Raw genomic sequence first — 25,229 nt, 5'->3', positions numbered from 1 at the left:
GGGCCAGTATAATTCTTCATTGAGAGAAACTATCCCATGCATTTCTGATCATTTAGCATCTCTGGCTCCTGCCACTAAATACCATCAACCCAACTTAGTCGTTGTGGCAACTAGAAATGCCCCTTTGCATTTCTTTTTTTTTTCCTTCTATCCTTTTTTCTTTTTTTTTTTAAGCATCAGAAATTTATTGGTTGCTCAAAACATTACATTGATCTTGACATATCATATATCATACATTTGTTTCAAATGGGGTATGAATTCCTATTATTCCCCCGTGTACAGATTGCAGAATCACATTGATTATACAGCCACGTTTATACATATTGCCAAACAAGTGTCTATTGTATTCTGCTGCCCTTCCTATCCTCTATTATCCCCCCTCCCCTCCTCTCCCCTCCCCTCCTCTCCCTCTACCCCATCTACCATAACTCATTTCTCTCACTCTCTCTTATTTTTTTTTTAATTTATTTTTTCCTCCCCTTTGCCTCACATCCTCTTACATGTATTTTTGTATAACAATGCGGGTCTCCTTCCCTCTTCCATGCAATTCCCCTTCTCTCTCCCTTTCCCTCCCACCTCTCCTCCCTGTTTGATGGTAATCTTCTTCTCATGTTCTTCCTCCCTGCTCTGTTTTGAGTTGCCCCCCCCCCCTTATATCAAAGAAGACATTAGGCATTTGTTTTTAAGGGATTGGCTGACTTCACTTAGCATAATCTGCTCCTTTGCATTTCTAAATGCCCCTGTTTGGGGAACAAGAATGCAGTGCACAGTATCAATGCTTTGTCAAGAACCAAGGATTAGCTGGGTGCAGTGGAGCAGGCCTGTAATCCCAGCGACTCTGGAGCCCAAGGCAGGAGGATCGCAAGGCCAGCTTCAGCAACAGTGAGGCCCTGAGCAACTCAGTGAGACCCTGTCTCTAAATAAAATACAAAATAGGACTCAAGATGTGGCTCAGTGGTTAAGTGCCCTGGGTTCAATCCCTGGTACTTCCCCCCCCCAAAAAAAAAACACCCAAGGATTAAAAAAAGTATCATTTAAATAAAATACATCTGAAACAAAACTTGTTGAAAAAAATCAAGAATTGCTTTCACAATGTGAATCATTTAATTCACTTGTTTTATGTTACTTTCTTGGTTATTTAGTAAAATATTAGAAGTTCATCAGAAAGAGAAGTGTCTGTGATGAAGACAAATGGCTCTTTTGAAGCCCTCAGCATGTTAGATTTATGGAAAATCACTATGAATTTTATTTTTCACTGTATTCCTTTTTTTGTATGAATTACATATTTTGATTCCGTGCTACTGAGGTGTGAAATAACCTTAGGGAGTCAGAAAATTTAGCTGTGCTCATTTTCTACATAACACAGGGAGGTTATTTAGCAAGCCAAAATAAAGATGAAAACAGTTTTGAAAGTAAATCATTGCTTTAGTTACCTGGACTTCTTCTTAAGATGGACTGCCGGACAACATCAGTGCCCAGAACATTCACTTGCTTGAAACGCTTTGCCTTTTCTTCAAAGAACCATTCACCAGTTATAATCCTTAGCTGCCTTCTCAAGGGAAAAAGGCAGAGTATTAAAATTTGATTATTCAGCTGCATAATTAACTCTCAAAAACGTCTAATGAAGTAAAAATAGCTACTTAAGGAGTCGATCTCAATCTCTAGTATTTTATAGTGACAATAAAAGACACTACTGTATTAATCAAATATATGTATACTATCTGCTAGGTACTTGTTAATGACTCTTCATACTTGTTCTGTTTTGATTCATAACAACTTGTGTTAATCTCCATTTTTATAGCTGAGGAAACAGAAACCTACAGCAATAAAAAAAATGGCATATCTCACATAACATAGCTGGTAAATATTAGAGCTAGAGTCCCCTCCCAAATAGTCTGGTTTAGGGCTCATGTTTTTTCTTACCTGCTACATTATTGGGGAGAAATAATAATAATTATTATTATTATTACTACTACAACTACTATACTACCAGGGATTGAAACCCAGGGTGCCTAACCACTGAGCAACACCCCCACCCTTTATATTTTCTTTATATTTTTGGTACCAGGGATTGAACTCGGGGCACTCAAACACTGAGCCACATCGCCAACCCTATTTTGTATTTTTTAAAATATATATTTTTTAGTTGTAGTTGGACACAATCCCTTTATTTTATTTTTTTTTTAATTTTTATGTGATGCTGAGGATCAAACCCAGCGCTTCACATGTGCTAGGTGAGTGCTCTACTGATGAACCACAACCCCAGCCATATTTTTTTTTAAGAGACAGGGTCTTGCTAAGTTGCTTAAGTCCTCTCTAAACTGCTGAGGCTGGCTTTGAACTTGTGGTCCTCCTGCCTCAGCCTCCTGAGCAGCTAGGATAACAGGGGTAACCAGGCAGGAAGTGATCTTTGATGTAAGCAATGAGGAACAAGTGAAGATTTCAAATGATACAGGGATTACAATTAGATTCAAATTTAAATTTTCTTTTTTCCCCTTTTTTTCTTCTCTTTTGGTTTGTTTGTTTGTTTGGTGCTGGAGATGGAACCCAGGGCCTTGCACCTGCTAGGCAAATGCTCTACCTCTGAACTACACCCCAGCCTAGAAAGATTTCTTGATGCAACATGAATGCTGGATTACAGTAGAGAATAAAGACAGATTGGCCATTGTAGTAGCCTAGGAGGGAGGGGACAGAACCCATGCTAGGACAATGGCCTGACTAACATGCTAAGAGCCACAGCCAAGTAATATGATGCATGGCATTTTTGGTTGAAAGGTGACGCCAGCTAGCCATTGAGATGATATGATTATGTTAAGATTTGCATTCATATGGATATTGGACTCCTGCTGTTCACCTCCCCTTGGCCTGCTACGGGACTCCTGGAGAGTTCCCATTGGTTGGGGAAGTGCAGTAGGAGGGAATTCCGGGGGAGGAACTTCCTCTGGGGTTCCGGGAGAACACTGCGTGAGTGGATTGGCAATCTTCCCGGGCGCATATGAGGCATTGGGCAGTTTCAAAAAATAAAGTTTGTTCCTGCTTGAGTGGCTCGTGATTTTGTGCCCAGCCAGACTGCGGCACTAACAGACACGTTCAAAATGCAGGTGGTAGGAGAACCTGCTTGGATTTTGCCATTGATTGAAAGTTAAGATGGGAAAGAATATTTGAGTAGCCCTTTCCATCTTTTAAGCCTTACCTGCCATGACTATGTGAAATCATCTCCTGTCTTCCCTCCTGAAATGCCTATTACCCTCTTCTTCATTTGCACTTCTCCTATGACCTATAACATTTTAAACTTTATTTTAGAGTTATATCTTCCCTACTGGGCTCTAAGCTCACTGAGAGACAATTTCTGTCTGATTCATCTTTCTCCCTGGTACCCAGAAGAGAGTTTTTCATAAACTGTGCTCTCAAGTACTACTTTAAAAATGAATGATTGACTGCTCCCCACCACTTTAACACATTACTCTTTTCACATCCTCACAGCCCTCAGTACTATCAGTGGCATGAGGGCAAGAATCTTAGCTGTGTTGTTCACCATCTCTAGGAGAAGTACTTGGCACTGTGCTTAGTAAATATTTGTGGAATGAATTAAGACATCTAGAATTCAACCTATAGCAGCTGTGCTGGTATAAAATCTATTTTGAGCTGGGTATGGCTGCACACGCCTGTAATTCCAGTGACTTGGGAGGCTGAGGCAAGAGAATCGAAAGTTGGAGGCCAGCCTCAGCAAATTAGCGACACCCTGTCTCAAAATAAAAAATAAAAAAGGCTGGGGATGTGGCTCAGTGGTAAAGAACCCCTGGGTTCAATCCCCAGTACTGTGATAAATAAAGTCTATTTTCAAGCTTACAAAGAGAATTTTAACAATCACAGAAGTCATTTGGTAGTCTAAACAGATTTCTAATTAAAAAGGAAGAAATGTATTTAGCTACTTAGGGAACATTCTGAGAATGGTAAATAGGCCTGTGCGACTAGGGTAAAGAGTTTGTGGAGGAGTGTAGTGGAAAGTGCGGTTGAAAGGTAGGCTTGGGGCCATGTAATGGAAGTCTGAATACCATACAAAGGAGCCAGAATGTCACTGTGGAGGCGATGGGGTACTCAGGCAGTTTTTCTAAAGTTCAGATTGGATATTGTAATCTCTGGAGAAATATAAGAGAAGAGAGAAATCAAAAGAACCAAGCAGGCCAATTAGGAAGTTATTGCAATAGTCACGATAGGAAATGATGAAGATATAAATCAGGGTTTCATGGGGATGAGGGGTAAAAAGAAGGATAAAGATCCTTCAACCATTGAAGATGAGATTAGCAAGAACTGATGATAAGTTGAATGTGATGGCTGAGAAAAGAAACAGAGTCAAATAGAGGTATCTAGCATGAGAGTATTATATCCACAAAATTTAGCAATTGGTTGGATTATACATCAACAGCTGGATGGCAAATATAAAAATCCAGAAAAAAAATGTCACCCTTGTTCCCCACAGCAATTACCATGAAATCCTTCTGAATATAAGTGAGAAAGGCAAGTTATACATGGAACAAAGTTACAATACTAAGGAAAAAAGTAAAAATGTCAACCTTGGAGAAAGCATTCATTGAAAGGCGAGACCATAGCATGTCTAACTCAGGTTTACTCCCAAGTGACTATATCACCTACTGAGAAGCACAGACTGTTAGGATATATCAAATCTAAGAAGGTCTAACCTACCAAAACCAAAAGACTTGAATATGTTAAACTATTTCTGGGTGCAGCTCGAGTGATCTATACATTTATACTTATGTTAGAAATCCAGGTGATAATTGTGGTATTTAAATACTAAAGATGTCCTCTCAAGATTACTGCCAATCAAACACTAATGTACATACTGATGATATCAGACTTTGCAGATGGAATTAGGTTGCTAATTAGTTGACCTTAGAATAGCAAATGATCCTGGATTATTCCTGTGGGCCCAAGGTAATCATATGAGTCTTTAAAAGCAGAGGAAAAAACAGAAGTCAGAAGTCAGATTGCAAATGTGAAGCTCAACATGCTGAGGAGGCTCTAAGATGTGGGGATCTTACAGGCAAGGAATGGAAAGAGAGGCCTCAAGGAATTAAGAGTGGTTCTCAGTAATAGCCCACAAGGAAATGGCGACTTCATTTATACAGCCACAAGGAACAGGATTCTGCCTACAAGAGTATCATGGAATTAGGTTCTTTCCAGAGCTGCTTTATAAGAGTTCAATCAGTTGACACCTTGATCTCAGTCTTGTGGAACCAGAAGTAGAAAAATGAGCCAATCCAATCCAGACTTTCAAGCTTATGGAATGATCAGATAATAACTTTGTATTCTTTAAAGCTGCCAAATTATGATAATTTGTTAAGCTGACAATAGAAACTACTATAATAATTAAACATAGTCAAGTATGTATTTTAAAATTTAGCACAGGAAAGATCTGCACACGTCACAAGAAGATAATAAGAAAAATCCAGAAGCACAATAGAGTAGAGATGGACACACTGTGGTCTGTGGGTCAAATTCACCCTACCAACCTATTTTGTCCAACATGCAAGTTAGGAAACAGTTTTTACAATTTTTTAAATGACTGGGAAAAAAATCCTGAAAGAATATTTCATGACAAATGAAAATTAGATGAAATTCAAAATTTAGTGTGTGTGAATAAAGTTTTATTGGAAGATAGTGAGGCTTAATTATTTATGTGTTTTTCCTGGTTGTTCATGTGCCTTAACCACAAAATTGAACAGTTGTAACAGTAGACAATATAGCCCAAAAGGCCTAAAATATTTACTCTCTGGTGTTTTAGGAAAAGAAAAAAAGTTTGTCTACCTCTTTAATAAGTCAGGGTTTTCACAGAATGAAAAAGACTAAGAGGAACAATATAGCTCAGTGGTTGAAAACCACCCACTGGTGACATGCCAAGGTCTTAGCTCTTTTTTTTTTTTTGATATGTTCTTAGGATAAGGTATGGAGTGAATAACATACTGATAAAAGTTTCATGCATGACAGGAGAAAGTGGGACACTTCCAGTATTCATGCCCCAGGAAATGAGCCTCCATATCACCTTTACTACTGACATCTAGAGCTGCCAACACCTAACACAAATAAGATCTTTCTAGAATTGTTAGGCATTACCTTTTGCTATCCTTGTATTTGCTCAACTCAATTATGTGCTTGAGTCATTTGTTACTTTAGAATTTCAAAACATCAGAACAATCTCTTGGGATTATACCTGAGTCACCTGTTCAAGTCCTGAAGGTAGATAGAAGCTTGGCAGAATAACAGGAAACTAATACTAATACTAAATGAATTCATACCAGGTATTGTAATAAGGTAATGAATGTACCAAGCACATTATATATGCTATCTCTAATCCTCACAGTGAGACATCAAATAGCTATTATTATTCTCAGTTTACAGACAAGGAAAGTAAAGCTCACATGTGTTAAATAATTTGCCAAAAGTTGTAAAGGTGTTACCACAGAGACAGGGTTTATATTGAAAGCCTATACCCTTTATGTTTGGAAACAATGTCAGAAGAGAATTTATACCTACCAACTTTAACAAGGATTTGAGGAGGGGTGAAAACCTACAGAAAGCAAGGAATAACACATTGTGTGTGTGTGTGTGTGTGTGTGTGTGTGTGTGTTTTGAGGGCAGAGTGGACAGAATAAATAGAGGCAAAGAGAATAGAAAAACCAATGTGACACGTATTATATATTTTATGTCCCTATCTACCATATCAGTCTAGCATTTGAAAAACTCAAGGCTTGAAATAGACTCTGTTTCCTCTAAGTTGTACTCTAAAGAATGGGTTTGACTGGATTTACAATGAGTTATACTCACAATTTGTGAATAATGATTACCAAGTATTCAGAATTTGTTAAGTCCTGGTTTTATTTGACATTAAACTCCTGGGACCTCAAACCACTTGGAAACTTATTTCAGAGTGAATCTAAGTTAGGTTCTCTTTGGATTTATAGGGGGAAAATAAGGACTCTTGTTCTAAAAAATAATAATGACCCCAAATTTCACTTTGTTTCTTTATCTACTATGAACTTTTTTTTTTTGTACCAGGGATTGAACCCAGGGGTCCTTAACCACTAAGCCACATACACAGACTTTTTTTTTTTTTAGATTTTTAAAAATACTTTTTGGTTGTAGATAGACACAATACATTTGTTTTGCTCATTTTTATGTGGTGTTGGATCGAACCCAGTGCCTCATGCATGCTCAGCAAGCACTCTACCTCTGAGCCATAACCCCAGCCCATACACAGACTTTTTAATTTTGAGGCTGGCTTTGAACTCACAATCCTTCTGTCTCAGCCTCCCAAGCTGCTGGGCTTACAGGTGTGTGCCCTTGCGCCCGATTTGCTGTTAACTACTGGAGACATCTGAAATAAGATATGCTAATAGATATGCTGATATATTTTTCTTTTGTTATTTGTAAGGAAATGAATTAGAATTATTTATGAATGGATTCATTACCTAACACATATTTATTGCATTGCTACTATGTGTCAGGCCCTGTGTTTAGGGTTAAAAATACAGGTGAAGAAGACTAATGAAGATCCTGGCCATAAGGTGATGATGGTCTAGGTTTATTCCTTTATTCCTTCCCAAGCAAGAAAAGTGAAAAGAAATCCCTAGGTACATTATGGTAAAACTACAGACCACTTAAAGGCCAAGAGAACATCTCAAACATAACTAGGGAGAAAAAAAAAAACAATTACCTATAAAGAAAGAGCAACTGGAATGACACTTGAGAAGCCAGTAAAATGATATATTCAAAGTTCTGGGAAAAAAATAGCTGTCAATCTAGAATGTATTATCCACTGTTTAAGAATAATGATGAAATGAAGAATTTTTCAACAAAATAAAAACTGCTTACAGAAACTTTAAATACCGTACTTGAAAAGAAGATAAAATAGAGCTGACATATAAAAAGCAATGGTGAACACTGAAATTGAAAAATGTGCATAAATATAAACAAATTATATGTACACAAAATTAATATTGAAATTGTTGGATTAAACAACAAGGTTTGTCTAAACACAGGACAAAACTTATATGCCAGCTAGAAAGGAGATATTTGCAATTTAAGAATACTGAACACATCTGGGTGTGGTGGCGTAAGCCTGTGATCCCAGCAGCTTGGGAGGCTGACACAGGTGGATCTCGAGTTCAAAGCCAGCCTCAACAATTTAGCGAGGCACTTAGCAACTCAGTGAGACCCTCTCTAAATAAAATATTTAAAAAGGGCTGGGGATGTGGCTCAGTGGCTAAGCATCCCTGGGTTCAATCTCTGATATAAAAAACATAACAAAACAACAACAAAAAAGAATATTGAGCTCCTTTTATTGATCAGAAGAAAGGTAAAACTATTGATTTGCGAAGTTAAATATGAAAGTTGTCATTTCTAGGGTAACCACTGGGGGAAAAAAAGGATATAATACCTACACCAGTAGAAAGGATATAATGGAATGAGAAAAATGTATTTCAATCAAACTATAGATAATACAAATTAATGCAAATATTATAGTAATAACAAAGAATATGTTCACCAAACTCTATTATTTAAGAATAAATACTGTCATCTTAACTTTTAAGATTACATACAGATATATTTATATTACAATAATGCATACACAGGATATATAGCATGTATTATAGCAAATATTTAAGTATATATAACATTTTTAAGTAGCATATATGTCATATGCAAGAGATTCACTTTAAACAATATAAACAATGAAAGGTTCAAATTCAAAGGACAGAAAAATACATACTGTGCCAATATTTTATTAGTACCAGACAAAATGGACTTAAAACATCTGGAACAAGAAAAGGATGTCCATTCTCAGCATAACTATTTAATATAGTGCTAGAAATTATAGCCAGAGCAATTAGGCAAGAGAATAAAAAAAAAAAAAAACAACTCTACCAAAAGACTGCTAAAACTAATAAACCAATTCAGCCAACTAGCAGGGTACAAAATCAACATACAAAAATCAAAAGTTTTCCTATACACCAACAATGAATCTGCTGAGAAAGAAATCAGGAAAACAATCTCATTCACAATAGCCTAAAATAAAATAGCTAAGAATAAATCTAACTAAGGAGGTGAAAGACCTCTACAATGAAATATAGAACACTGAAGAAAGAGATTAAAGACATAAGAAGATTTCTCACCTTCATGATTACAAAGAATTAATACTGTTAAAATGGCTCTCTATAGCCGGGAGCAGCGCTGTACACTTGTAATCCCAGCAGCTCAGGAGGCTGAGGCAGGAGGATTGTGAGTTCAAAGCCAGCCTCAGCAATTTAGCAAGGCCCTAAGCAACTCAGTGAGACCCTGTCTCTAGATAAATTATTTAAAAAGGGCTTGGGATGTGGCTCAGTGGTTGATTGCCCCTGGGTTCAATCCCAGGTATCAAAAAAAAAAAAAAAAAAAAAAGGAAAGGAAAGAATACAAATAATAACAAATGCTGGAGAGGATGTGGGAAAAAAGGAACACTTTTACACTGTTGCTGGGACAGTAAATTAGTATAACTTCTATGGAAATCAATACAGAGGTTCCTCAAAAGACTAGGCACAGAACCACCATATGACCCAGCTATAACACTTCTTGGTATTTATCCTGAAGAATTAAAGTTGTCACACTACAGTGATACATGCATACCCATGTTTGTAGTTGCACTATTCACAATAGCCAAATATAGAACTGGCCCAGGTGTCCATTAATGGATAAATGGATAAAGAAAATATGGTATATATATACACAACAGAATTTTATTTGGCCATAAAGAAGAATGAAATAAATGTCATTTGCAGAAAAATGGATGAACTAGAGACTATTACATTAAGCAAAATAAGCCAAACTCAGAAGGTCACAGGTCTTATGTTTTCTCTCATGTGAGGAAGTTAGGAAAAAGAAAAAAAAAATGGTGAGTGTGTGGGGAGGGGTGAGGTTTCATGAAAATCAAAGGGAGGTCAGTAGAATAGAGGAAAGGGACAGGGTGTTAGAGGAAGGGAGGAAGGGGGAAGTGCTGGGAGTGACACTGGCCAATTAACATTGTTATGTTGTGTGTGTGTATGAATATGTAACAATAAATCCCACCATTATGTACGACTATAGTGTACCAATAAGAATGTGGAAAAAATAGACTTAAGACAAAAGCACTTCTAGAGATGAAGAGGGTCATAAAGAATATGTCCAAATTAATAAGGTAAAAACCAATAACCTAATAAAAATTATGCAATATGCAGAAATAGTCCTAACACAGAAAACGAACTACAGAGGCAATAACCATAATAAAAAGCTATCTAACCTCATTAGTAACTGGAAAAATACAAATTAAAACAATAGGGAGAGATATCCTTCTATTTATTGATTTGGAAAAAATTAAAAATTCTCATGATACCAAGTGCTGGTAAGATTACAAAGCAAAGGAAACCCTTATACAATGCTGGTGGAGTTTAATTTGGTACAATTGTTATAAAAACAAATACTGTTTTATGGGCTGGGGTTGTAGTCCTGGGATCAATCCTCAGCACCACATAAAATAAATAAAAATAAACATATTGTGTCCATCTACAAATAAAAAAAAAGTTTTTTATATTTAAATTTTTTAAAATTGTAGTTGGACACAATACCTTTATTTTACCTATCTATCTATCTATCTATTTATTTATTATGTGGTACTGAGGATTGAACCCAGGGCCTCACACATGCTAGATGAGTGCTCTACCGCTGAGCCACAACCCCAGCCCTAAAAAAAAGGTTAAAAAAATACTGTTTTATAAAGTTGAAAATGCTCATAGCATTTGCCCTGAAATTTCATTCCTAGTTATCACTCTGCAGTAGTCTTTTTAAATATTTGTGGCAGACAGTGAGAAACATTTTACATCATAATCCAGAAGATAAATACACAGATGTTATGTACATACGTATGTACATATGTATAAGTGCATATGTATTTGCATACATAAATGTATATGTAGATGACATTTTCTATTATATTTAATTTTTAAAATACTGATTACAATCTACAAATGCATCATGCTGTACAGATTTAAAAATCCACCCTAGGGTATACATGATAAAAATTTTACCCTAGCTGAACATGATGGCACACATCTGTAATTCCAGTGACTCGGGAGGCTGAGGCAGGAAGATCACAAGTTCAAGGCCAGCCTCAGCAACTTAGCAAGACCTTGTTTCAAAATTAAAAAAAAAAAAATTAAAAAGGACTGGGGATGGGGCTGGGGATGTGGCTCAAGCGGTAGCGCGCTCGCCTCGCATGCGTGCGGCCCGAGTTCGATCCTCAGCACCACATACCAACAAAGATGTTGTGTCCGCCGAGAACTAAAAAAAAAAAAAAAAAAAAAAATATTAAAAAAAATTCTCTCTCTCTCTCACTCTCTCTCCTCTCTCACTCTCTCTTAAAAAAAAAAAAAAAAAAAAAAAGGACTGGGGATGAATCTCAGTGGCAGAATGCCCCTGAGTTCAATCCCCAGAACTGCCAAAGGGAAAAAAAATCACAAAAGAATGCATATAGTATGATTTTCATTTCTATAATGTCCCAAAATATACAACTAGAAAATACATTACCTAGGGAAATACCCAAATACAGTAAAACCATAAAGAAATGAAAAATGCAAAACAAGAATGTGTTGATCTCGGGTCTTTTTTTTTTTTTTTTGGTGGTACTAGGAATTGAACCCAGGGGTGCTCTACCACTGAGAGTCATCCCCGGCCCTTTCAGTATTGTAATTTGAGACAGGATGTTGCTGAGTTGCTGAGGCTGGCCTAGAACTTGCCATCCTTAGCCTCCTGAGCCACTGGGATTACAGGTATGTGCTACTGTGTCTGGTTGAATATGTTGATGCTTAAACTAAGTGATGAATACACAGGTATTTTCTTAAATATTGTTTCGACCTTACATACATATTATAGAGTCTTTGAAAGGTATGATATTTTCACATTAAAAAAATCTTTCTAGTTTATGTAGGTTTAAGATACCAATCTCCCAGTGAACAAAGCACATTGAAAAAGTGTGGGGTCGCTTGTATATAATTGATAGGCTATGTAAAATAGCAAATCAAGGCACCCCAAACAGCTTCTTACCTTTCCAAATAACTTTGGGTCAGTGGGGGATTGCTGATGTGAAATTTCTCCTTTGCAGCTGTATTATGAAAATTTGCTAAACTAAGGGGTGATTTTGAAATGGCTATGTGGCAACTGTAGACCCTCACAAGGAACACCAGGAACCTCCTTATGGTTGAATATGTTGAGATTCTTTCTTATTTTGATGAAGGAAAATATATGACAGAGGAGCCATGGGTGGTATCGTGGCATTTATACACTATGGAATATTACGCAGCACTAAAAAATGACAAAATCATGGAATTTGCAGGGATGGATGGCACTAGAGCAGATTATGCTTAGTGAAGCTAGCCAATCCCTAAAAAACAAATACCAAATGTCTTCTTTGATATAATGAGAGCAACTATGAACAGAGTAGGGAGGAAGAGCAGGAAGAAAAGATTAACTTTAAACAGAGACATGAGATGGGAGGGAAAGGGAGAGAAAAGGGAAATTGCATGGAAATGAAGGGAGACCCTCATTGCTATACAAAATTACATATAAGAGGTTGTGAGGGGAATGGGAAAATAAACAAGGAGAGAAATGAATTACAGTAGATGGGGTAGAGAGAGAAGATGTGAGGGAAGCGGAGGGGGGATAGTAGGGGATAGGAAAGGTAGCAAAATACAACAATTACTAATAGGGCATTATGTAAAATTGTGGATGTGTAACCGACATGATTCTGCAATCTGCATTTGGGGTAAAATTGGGAGTTCATAACCCACTTCAATCTAATGTATGAAATATGATATGTCAAGAGCTTTGTAATGTTGTGAACAACCAATAAAAAAAATAAAAAAAAATAAAAAATAAATTAAAAAAATAAGAGGTGCTCAAAAAGATTTACTGTAGGATTCAGGTTCATGTTGGGTAATCTGGGGAAGAGTTCAGAGGAGCAGGAATTTTCTCTGGATTAAGTGATGTCAGTAAGTGGGGACAATTCTATGATGGCTAGGCTAATAAACTTTATCTAGTAAGAAAATAACAGGCGATTCATGTTAACTAAGAAAGGGGGGCCGTGGTACTGTGTGGCATAATTGTTTCCCTTGTGTTTGTCTATGCTTAGACAGGATTATGACGTGTTCTTGTTTTCTCCCACTTCGTTGTGGTCGTAGAATGATCTTGTGCATGCTTGTCTCTGAGATTTTGTCCAACAGAACACCATAGCCCACCTCTGAGTGTCAACACCTAAGAACACCAACACCTATATGTGTCAGATCACTTTCTAAGTGTCAGGGACCACATTGTTCTTTAACATAATAAAGAACTATAGATTCCTCCTGCACTCACTATGTATGTGATATCCATTGGCACCAGCTTTTCTCATTTTTTAAAAATTTGTTTTTTCTTTCTTTCTTTTTTTTTCTTTGTGGTGCTGGGGATTGAACTCAGCACCTTGTGAATGCAAAGCAAGCACTCTACCAACTGAGCTATCCCTAGCCCTAAACCTTTTTTAATTTGAAAAATATTAGTGCAATCTCCAGTTGTGGTGGCACATGCCTGTAATTCCAGTGGCTTAGGAGGCTGAGACAGGAGGATGGTGAGTTCAAAGCCAGCCTCAGCAAAAAGCGAGACACTAAGCAATTCAGTGAGACCCTGTCTCTAAATAAAATACAAAATAGGGCTGGGGATGTGGCTCAATAGTTGAATGCCCCTGAGTTTAATCCTTAGTACCCTCAAAAATATATTAGTGCCTTATAGATATACATAACATTGTGGTATGGAATATATTTGCTTTATATATAAATATAAATGGAATATATAATTATATTTATATATAATTTATATATAAATATAAATATGCATGGAATATAATTGCTTTAAACAGTCCTCAGTACTTCCTCTTTCCCTACCTTTCTCCCTCCACCTCCATTCCCTTTCCTCATCAGTATGGTGTTATTTTTATTGGTTCTTCTTAGTTATACATGACACTAGAATCCATTTTGATAAAAATATACAAGCATGAGATATATCTTATTCTAATTAGGACATTCTTGTGGGTAGGCAAGATGGTGGAGTTCATTTAGGTATTTTCATACATGTACACAGGAATATTGTGTTAGATTTCTTATATTGTCTTTCCTATTCTTATCCCCCCTCCCTTCCGTTCCCTTTGTCTAATCTACTGAACTTCTCTTCTTCCCCACCTTTATTGTGGTTTAACTTCCACCTATTGGCAAAAACATTCAACCTTTGGTTTTGGGGGATTGGCTTATTTCACTTAGCATGATACTTTCCAGATGGATCCATTTACTGGCAAATGTCACATTTCAAGGGTTTTGTTTTTTATAGACACTCTTCTATTTCATCTATTTCAGTTATATTTCATCTATTGCAGTAATCATTACCAGTTCATCAAAAAAATTTTTTCAGGCACTTCCTACATCATGTTCAGCAAAATATTACATATCCTCTGTCTTATGTGGAGACCAAAAAAACAAACAAAGAAGAAGATGAGCTGAAAGTAGAAAAAGGGTTACTGGGGACTAGGAAGGAAGTCAGGGGAGGAGAGGGATAGAGGGCCAAGTGGAAAAGGATAAAAGAAGGGTGAATAGACATGATCATTCCATGATGTATGGACGTATGGAAATGTCACAGTGAATCCTATTAATTAATATGTACTAATAATTATAGTACTAAAAAATAGCAGCATGAGATATCACAACATGCTATGAATCAGTTAATCAATGCCATATTAAAGTTATTTCATTTTTGGTGTCTTTTTATTTTATTATTATTGTTGGTGTCCTTTGGGGATCAATTGAGTGCTAATTCAGAAAAACAATCATTATGACCATCTTTGTGTTAGATGGCAACTGCCTCAGCTAACATAATCATATGGAATTTTATAGATCTTATTGAGATAGCAAAATGAACCAACTGGTTGGGTCAAGGTCCCTTTCATTCTGTTTCTATAGAGTCGTTTTTAGAACTAGACCTATAGAGGCTAACTTGTTGAATTGGGTTGGAGAAAATGTCAGGAACTGCTTAGCTCATTTGAACAGGTAGCATCCCTTCCATCAGTCCCTGCTGTAATCATTTCAGCGCTTCAGAAATAAAATGTCTTTACTTTTATCCAATCCAAGGTAAATGACAATAAAGGTTGTTCTTCCAGCTGATTAGAGAATGAGTCACTTTCTGACTCATCTCATCTCTTAGAGGTCAGGGTGGGAATTTCAATTTTATGGTCTATTAAACAAGGAGATAGCCCAGTGGGGTTGTAACAGTCTCTCATAACAAACAAAGGGTGTGCACTGGCAATAAAATATCGTTCATGCTTCCTTTCTGAAAACTGCTCTATGAATAGCAAACAAGATTCTTCCAATACTGATAAATAGTTTTGATCTTCTGGGATCACTCACACTGGTAGCTGGAATATTGGAGAGTAGTATACTCTGATTTTCAGTTTGAAAATTAAGCATGGATTTTGACATCCTAAATTTAAACACCCATCATGTAAATTTCCAATGGTTGCAGGAGGATATAACTATAAATGAGTTGTTGTCACAGAGATATAAGAATCACACATAAAAGCTGTTTTCTCCTTAGGACACTTTAATATATTTAAACAGAATTTTAGAGCCCGGTGCGGTGGCGCAAGCCTATAATCCCAGTGGATCTGGAGGCTGAAGCAGGAGGATTATGAGTTCAAAGCCAGCCTCAGTAACTTAGTAAGGCCCTACCTAATTAACTCAATGAGACCCTGTCTCTAAATAAAATGGAAAATAAGGCTGGGGATGTGGCTCAGTGGCCGAGTGCCCTGAGTTCAATCCCTGGTACCCCACCGAATAAATAAATAAATAAACAGAATTTTATTTGTGGATGAAATGATAAATTAATAGACACACCTTGCTCCTTAGCTTATGAAACCATTGAGGGTAGTTTTTTGTGTCCTTAGCTCCTTGTATAACAACAGGTTATCAATTAATGTGCAGCAAGGATGAATGAAAGGGTCTATGGATAGATCAATTGAATAGGTGGATGGTTGGTTTTATTCAATTATTGTCTCACCAATAAGAGGAATGCAACTGATTCAGAAAGTTCTTATTAAGGCATTAACATGCCCAAGAAGAACACAGAATTTCCAATTTGTTGTTATTTATTCTTACACCTTCTGACAACAACTTATGTTATTATTATATTTTTCTAATAGCTAAAAAATGTCTTTGTTCAGGAGACAAATGTATTTGATATGGCTCATTGTTTTAAACCCCTGATCTTGAGAGAAAAACAAAACAAAACAAACAAAAACAAAAAACTCTATTTGTTTCAGTTGCTCAAGTCTGAAATGCTTTAAGTAGAAGCCATTTGTCCATGTATTTATCAGTTTGTTTTCCATCTATTCATTTAACATATACATTTTGAGGACTTATTATATGCATTCTTTTAGGCACTAGAACTATATCAGTATAGATAAAAACCTTGCCCTCATGGTTATGAAGCTTATATTCTAGTGGAGGAAGAAATACAAAAAGGATAAATAAGTAAAATACATAGCACATAATATCTAAAGTAGAAACACAGAAATGGTTTTGTATTGGTTTGGGTAGGTTAGCTTCTATAACACTTGCCAAATCCTACTCACTTAACACATTTAAAGTTAATTTCTCATTAATATAGCCTAAATGTAATCAGACAAGCTTTAGAAGGAAGGTCTCAGAATTAGACTTCAGTTACCATTCATACTAACTAGTAAATGAGTTGATGGCTAAAAACATAAGCTTCTTGGGTCTTGTATTGAAAAGTATGCTTCAGAAATTGCCAGTGGTATTCATAAATTAAAGATAAAAGTCTTCTTCCCATACCAAAGCTTGGGGCTACTTGGGAATGACTGAAGGGCTTTTGAGTCACTGTTACTAGTTAATTCAGTCTGCATGAATGAGGGTCTGTAGTTCAGTCTGAGTGAATGAGGGTCTGGAGTGTAAAGTTGAGGATGAACAGAAGTGGAATAAAAATGGAAAAGAATAAATACTGAATCAAATAAAATAGCATTGTATAAGAATCAGAGAAATGGTTATTAAGGAATCCCATCAATTCTAACTCTGCAGTTGAAACATCAGGTATTTGTTGAAATTTTATTTCCTTCTTTATTGTCCTGAAATGTCAGATCTCAACTTGATATAGTCTGGTGGGAAAGGAGCTGGGTGAAGAAACAAATAAACTCAAGAACATTGATACTCTTCCCAAGTCAACTAACACACATACTATCTCTTGTGCTCTTATTTCTGCCATCTATAAAATGTAAACCCAATTGTCTCTCTTACGTATGCTATGAGACCTTGAGAGAGTATTCCCTAGGAGTACATATGATCCAGAAACATGTTAGCCCTCATGGGGACTGAGGCCCCAATTTTGAAATTTTTTCAATCTTTGACTTAAGGTAATCAAGGATATGCAGTGTTCCTGTCCTATTTTCCTTCCAAAAGAAGAATGTATATTCTCAATGGATTCATATTATACAGAATCTCACTAAGCTTCACCATTTTTCCTATACTTTGACCATCATCAAAAACTACCAGGTTTATAGAAATATATGACCAAAACCCAGAGAAACAACCATCAATAGAAATAATCCCATAGGACACTCAGTTGACTATTAAATAACTACAAATAATTTGAATACATTTCAAGAAAAGAATAAGAAGATCAGCAAAGAGATAGAAAGTACAACTGAAACAATATGAAAATTTTAAAACTGAAAAACACAATAACTGAGTTTAAGAATTAAATAGATGGGTTTAACAGCAAATTAGACACAGCCAAAGATAAGACTTAGGAACTTGAAGAAAGGCCTCACAAAAATATACAAACTGAATTCTGATACAAAAGGATAGAAAATACAGAAAGGACCATGAGTGATATATAAAAAAATGTTGAGGCTGACTAAGATACACAGGAGCAAGATAATGGAGGAAAAGAAATATCTAGAGAGAGATTGAGAAGTTTTCATGTGTGACAAAAATTAAGACACAGATTCAAGATGCTCTAGGAACCCCAAGAGGGATTAAAAACAAAGAAAATCAGACTGAGATATGCTACAGTAACTGTTGAAAGTCCAGTAGAAAGGGGAGAAATATTAAAAATAGTCAAAAGAAAGTGTCTGCAGTTGAAACATCAGTTATTTGTTGAAATTTTATTTCCTTCTTCATTGTCCTGAATGAATTATCCTAAGTTCAGTGGCAGAGCACTTGCTTAGCATGTGAGAGGCCCTGGATTTGATCTCCAGTCCCAGAAATACGAAAAAGAAAAAGATACAAAGAAAGCAAGGAAAATATTACCTTCAAAGGGGCAACAGTATACTGATAGCTGATTACCTAACAAATATTAGAAACCAGAAGCCAATGGAACCTTCAACTTACTGAAAGTTAATAACTTCCAGCCTAGGATTCAATAACCAGTAAACATTTTGAACATTTTTGAGGTTCTTCAAAAAAACATTAAAAATAGAACTACTATATGATCCAGCAATCTCACTACCCAGCATATATCCAAAGGAAATGAAATCAGTATGTTGAAGAAACATCTGCATGCCCACGTTTATTGCAACAATATCACAACAACCAAGAAATGGAAACAACCTATGTGCCCATCAACTTATGAATGGATAAAGAAAATGTGGTAAATATGCATAACGTTATACTATTCAGTCATAAAGAAGAGTGGAATCCTGTCATTAGTGACAACATGGGTGGAACCAGAGATCATTATGTTAAATGAAATAAGGCAGGCTCAGAAAGACAGGGAGCACAAGATCTCACTCATACATGGAATCCAAAAAAGTTGATCTCATAGAAATTGAGACTAGAACGGTGATTACCAGAGGCTGAGAAGAATAGGGGAGAGGTGTCATGAGCTGTCCTGGGCTGTGCGTGGATTGTGTTGCGCATCCTGGCCTCTTGAGGGGAGAGGCCTGGCTCTGCAAATCCATGTCAGGGAGCAATCGGATGATGCAGGTGCACCTCCCCCTCTAGCTCTGCCTAAGATCTTACACCGTACCTGAGATGGGTGTGACTCGCCAAGATGACAGTCAATCTGCTGACCATCAGGAAGACATCAGGAAGCAAGACTCCACCCTTGAAACCTTATCCCCCTTTGATGCCCTGCCACACACCCACCACTATAAATAAAGGGATTCTGGGTGCATGTACTCCCTATTCCAACCTTCTTTCCAGCATGGAAGCTGACCCTTAAGGCTGCAGAGCTGTCCTACTCTCGGTTTAAAAACTATTCTCTGTATTGTGTGATTTTTTTTGCCCCTTTCTTAGCTTAATGTTGCAGCCTGCTCTTTTAAGCCTAGTTCACCTCATTTGTGCGGGTCATTGGCGAGAGAGACACAAGAAGGGGAAAAAGTTATCAATTACAGTTAAAATAAGAAGTTCTTTTTGTAAAATACTTTTTTATTCATACATGGACTCAATAACTTTACTTTGTTTATTTATTTTTATGTGGTGCTGAGGATCCAACCCAGTGCCTCACATGTGCAAGGCAAGCGCTCTTCCACTGAGCCACAACCCCAAGAAGTTCTGATGTGCTATTGGACAGGAGGATGGCTATAGGTGACAGCAATGCATTGACATTTCAAAAAGAAGAAAGGATTCTGGAAATTTTTACCATAAAGAAATGGTAAATGTTTGAGAAGATGGATATGTTTAATCTGATTTAAACATTATACAATACATACATGTATCAAAATATGCCTTCAATTTTTGGTTTTATGATTTCAAATAAATTTAACTTAAATTTGAAAAGTAATAAACAGAATAACCATTGAAAACTCAAGAGTGAAATAAAGTCATGCTAAGAATAACACATATTCATCAGTAACAGAATGGCACTAAACACTAATGAGTACCCTACCTTTAGGCAAAAGGAAAACATATATATATATATATATATATATATATATATATATATATATATATATATATTCTGAATTAAAGCAAAGAAATGTAGCAAAGAATATATAGTAATGAAAAGGGTAGCTATGTTGTAAATCTAAATATATAAGCAAATATAAACATAACTAAAAGGATAAATAGAAATTTCACAATGGTTATTGAGAGAGTTTAGTATATCTCTCTCAATATCAATTCCAGGTAGATTATCTGTCAACTGGTATAAAATAAAATAACAACAATTATAAGTAATTTTATATGTAAATTAATAACAATTATAATAACAATAATATACAATAATAACAATTACAGAAGATCACATAAGAAAATATTTCCATGATTTGGGGGCTAGGGAAAATTTCCTTAAAAAGAATACAGAAGAAGAAGTTCCATTAATTATACAAGAAAAACATGAATATATTAAACTACCACAAATTAGAGATTTCTGTTCACTAAATGGAACCATTAAGCAAGTGGAAAGCCAAGTGAGAAGGTGGGAGAAGATATTTTCAACACATGTAGCCAACACAACTTCTGTGCTTAATGTATAAAGAATTCCTTCAAATCAGTAGAAGGCTATGTTGAAACCTACATGTCAATGATTTCTCCTAGATCTGATAGAGGATGTTCTCTAATGACAGGAAGGAAGTATTAAAACTGATTTGCTTATGTGGGACTTTTGTTGAATTGAATATAATTACTTAAGTCAATCAAAGTAATGTATCCCAAGTAAGTCATTAAAATAATTTGGGCTGGGGATATAGCTCAGTGGGTAGAGTGCTTGTTTTGCATGCACAAGGCCCTGGGTTTGATCCCTAGTGCCACACACACACAAAAAAAAAATAAATAAAATAACTTAAATGCTCCATTTCTTTAGAATGGCTTTTCTCGATTCATTGTTGAAACATAGTATAAATTGCTCTATTCAGGGTTACCTTTATGAAACAACAGAAAAAAATAGTTAAGTAACAGTCACTGAATATAAAAGTTTTCAACAGAGCAGTAGTTCTTATTGAGAGAAGCAGAAAATGGAGAAATGGAGTCACTCTGGTACCACACCACCCACATTTCCTCCCAAGATAATTTTTTTTGTAACAGGGATTGAACTCAGGGGTGCTTAACTACTGACCACATCCCCAGCACTTTTTTTAAAACAGTTTCTCACTAAGTTGCTCAGGGCCTCACTAAGTTCCTGAGGCTGGCTTTGAACTTGTGAGCCTCCCGCCTCAGCCTCCCAAGCTGCTGGGATTACAGATGTGTGCCATGGTACCCAGCCACAGTTATTCTTTTAAATATTGTTCTCTGCTGAGCATGGTGGTGCACACCTCTGATTCCAGCTACTCCGGAGGCTGAGGCATCACAAGTTTGAGGCCAGCCTGGGAAACCTAGTGAGACCCTGTCTCAAAATAAAAAAATGTAAAGGTCTTGGGGTATAACTCAGTAGTAGAACACACTAGCATTCAACCCCGAGTACAATAAAGAAAAGAACTTTATTTTATATTTTTGGTACTGGGGATTGAACTCAGGGCATTGCCCATGCTAGGCAAGTGCCCTATCCCCTGAGCTAAATCTCCCAGCTGCAAAAGGAATTTAAATACTCTTTTTTTTCTGTCTTTGAATGTACCTTTCTATCTCAACTCTCCTTTCTGTTTCTCTGTCTCTCTGTCTTTATCTCTCTCTGTCTCTCTCTCTGTCTCTCACTCTCAACTCTCCTTTCTGTTTCTCTCTCTCTCTCTCTCTCTCTCTCTCTCTCTCTCTCTCACACACACACACACACACACACACACACATACATACACACAACACCCCAGAGTCCTGCCAAGGCATTGCTGAAAGTGTAACTGGGCTATACTTGAACCCTATCTAACTCTATCCCTAAATTTATAACACACTATTTTTCTTTCTTGCTTTCCCCACTCCAATCTATCAAATTTTCTCTTTCCACAAAAAAAAAAAGGGGGGAGCAAAAAACTCACGCGACTTTGGCACAGACAGTGCATTTCCAGCTGCCATTGAGGCCCACAACACGACATTCACTGCACACCCTCAGTGAGCAGGCCTGGCACGGGTCTCCCCGGTCAAAAATGAGGCCCAGGTTTCTCTGACAGTGAACACAGACTCTGCTGGTCTCCTGTTGAGTCTTCCCACTTCTACGTTTTGCCTCCAGAAGCTCATTTTTCAGCTTCCTGGAAGAGAAAAAAAAATCATTTAAAAAAGTACACACAGAGCTAGGCGTGGTGGCGCATGCCTGTAATTCCAGTGACTCAGGAGGCTGAAGCAGGAGAATCGCAAGTTTGAGGCTAGCCTCAGCAATGTAATGAGATACTGTCTCAAAATAAAGAAATAAAAAGGGCTGGGGGAGTATTTCCAAGGTAAAGCACCTCTGGGTTCAATCCCAAGTACAAGAACACACATACATATAGGAGCAGACCTATTTTAAATAGATGTTTTCATTTGGAAGACTATTCGAATCAAGGAGGCAAAGCCAAATACTTGCAGGGAATATAATATCTCCTCCAGAATCAATGATCCATTGATATGTAGTTGAAAATTACGCACCTCCGATAGAGCCCTAATATCCAGAATGTACAAAGAACTCAAAAAATTAAACAATAAGATAACAAATAACCCAATCAACAAATGGGCCAAGGACCTGAACAGACACTTCTCAGAGGAGGACATACAATCAATCAACAAGTACATGAAAAAATGCTCACCATCTCTAGCAGTCAGAGAAATGCAAATCAAAACCACCCTAAGATACCATCTCACTCCAGTAAGATTGGCAGCCATTATGAAGTCAAACAACAATAAGTGTTGGCGGGGATGTGGGGAAAAGGGTACACTTGTACACTGCTGGTGGGGCTGCAAAATGGTGAGGCCAATTTGGAAAGCAGTATGGAGATTCCTGGGAAAGCTGGGAATGGATCCACCATTTGACCCAGCTATCGCACTTCTCGGACTATTCCCTGAGGACCTTAAAAAAGCGCTCTATAGGGATACGGCTGCATCAATGATTATAGCAGCACAACTCACAATAGCTAGACTGTGGAACCAATCTAGATGCCCCTCAATAGATGAATGGATAAAAAAAATGTGGCATCTATACACAATGGAGTATTATGCAGCACTAAGAAATGACAAAATCATAGAATTTTCAGGGAAATGGATGGCATTAGAGCAGATTATGCTAAGCGAAGCTAGCCAAGCCCTAAAAAACAAATGCCAAATGTCTGCTTTGATATAAAGAGAACAACTAAGAACAGAACAGGAAGGAAGAGCATGAGGAAAAGACTACAGTAAACAAAGACGAATGGGGGGAGAGAAACGGAGAGAGAAGGGAAAGCACATGGAAATAGTAGGAGACCTTCAATGATACATAGAATTATAAGAGGTTATGAGGGGCAAGGGGGAGGGAAAAAAAGGGAGAGAATTGAACAACAGCAGGGGAGGTAGAGAGGGAAGATGGGAGGGGAGGGGAGGGGAGGGGGGATAGTAGGGGATAGGAAAGGTAGCAGAATACAACAGTCACTAATATGGCATTATGTAAAAATGTGAATATGTAACAGATGTGATTCTGCAATCTGTATTTGGGGTGAAAATGGGAGCTCAAAACACAATTTGAGTCAAATGTATGAAAGATGATATATCATGAGCTATGTAATGCTTTAAATAATCAATAAAAAAAAAGAAAAAAAATTACGTTCATGCTTTTAAAAAATTTTTTTAGTTATAGATGGATACAATATGTTTATTTTGTTTTAATTTTTTATCTATGTTTGTTTATTTTTATGTGGTGCTGAGGATCAAACTCAGGGCCTCACACATGCGGGCAAGTGCTCTGCCAGTGAGCCAAAACACCAGCCCCTCATGCTTTATTTTTGACATCTTCCACTAGCACTATTTTTCTATGAAGATTTATTCATATTCTACTCCAACTTATCCAGGAAATCTTTGATGCCACAATACTGGAGTATTGCTGGGGTGCAAAGGCACGCATGGTTGCAGGGGCTTTGTCTGCCTGGATGTACTACATGAGACAACAGTGCAAAACCAATCGACACACTGGTACTTTCCTTCCTGATCCCAAGAATGTTGTGCCTACAAAATAGTGTCTAGCATTTCAGATATTGACACTTCTGCTTAGCATTTGATAGTATCCAACAATTTCCATTAACCTATGACGTTGCTATCAGTCATGTCTATGAATCCAGGTTCCTCATGTACTAGCCGTCCAACCTTAGGCAATGATTTAGTCAATTTCAATCTCTCATTTTTAAAAATGAGAGTAATTGTATTATTTCATAGTTGTTTTTAAGATTAAATGGGTTGCCAGGTGTGGTGGCACACACCTGTAATCCCAGCAGCTCAGGAGGCTGACACAGTTCGGGTGGATCTCAAGTTCAAGACCAGCTTCAGCAACTTGGCAAGGCCCTAAGCAACTTACGGAGACTCTGTCTCAAGATAAAAAAATAAAGTCGGGCACAGTGGTGCACACCTGTAATCTCAGTGGCTCAGGAAGCTGAGACAAGAGGATCATAAGTTCAAAGCCAGCCTCAGCAACTTAGCAAGGCCTAAGCAACTCAGTGAGACCCTGTCTCTAAATAAAATACAAAATAGGGCTGGGGATGTGGCTCAGTGGTCGAGTGCCCCTCAGTTCAATCCCCAGCACTAAATAAATAAATAAATAAATAAATAAATAAATAAATAAATAAATAAATAGGCTGGGGATGTGGCTCAGTGGTTGATTGCCTCTGGGTTTAATCCCTGATTCCAAAAAAATATATATATTAAATGAGCAAATATAAATAAAGTTCCCAGAATGGTATCTGGCACATAGGTACCAGGGTAGTCCTTTCTCCAGGGAACTTGGTAAGAATGCTACACTTCAGACCTACTGGATCAGAAAGTGCATTTTTTCAAATCAGTGGTTTCATAAAATATTCAGGTGATTAGAGTTTGAGAGGCACAGCTTTGAAACATTTGTTCTCAAATTTGGCTATATGTTGAAATAATTTGGGAAGATTTTTTTTTTAAATATAGTGATTCCCAGGTCTCACTTCCACACATTCTGATATCATTGGATTTGGATGTGGCCTATACAATGGTATTTTAAACACTTCCATTATTTACTCAAATATAGTGCCAAATTTGGAAAACACTACTATAGAAGACAGGCTCATTCTC

The 25,229-nt window shown here is 37.0% G+C and overlaps 1 protein-coding gene across 2 annotated transcripts in view; it reads right to left on the bottom strand.

Moving 5' to 3' along the window:
* Nucleotides 1–25,229, bottom strand: part of SYTL5 (synaptotagmin like 5) — a gene marked incomplete at both ends in the record, with an annotated part of 121,102 nt that overhangs the window by 59,275 nt on the left and 36,598 nt on the right. For both annotated transcript variants that reach the window (XM_081277015.1, XM_081277016.1), the window contains 2 exons: nt 1,434–1,549; nt 22,019–22,228. In XM_081277015.1, coding sequence (XP_081133141.1) covers nt 1,434–1,549; nt 22,019–22,228 — 326 coding nt within the window. The remainder of the gene's footprint in view (nt 1–1,433; nt 1,550–22,018; nt 22,229–25,229) is intronic.

Source organism: Spermophilus citellus (genome assembly GCF_964194105.1).
Source record: "Spermophilus citellus genome assembly, chromosome: X".
NCBI lineage: Eukaryota > Metazoa > Chordata > Mammalia > Rodentia > Sciuridae > Spermophilus > Spermophilus citellus.
This window is presented reverse-complemented; position numbering and strand designations above follow the sequence as displayed.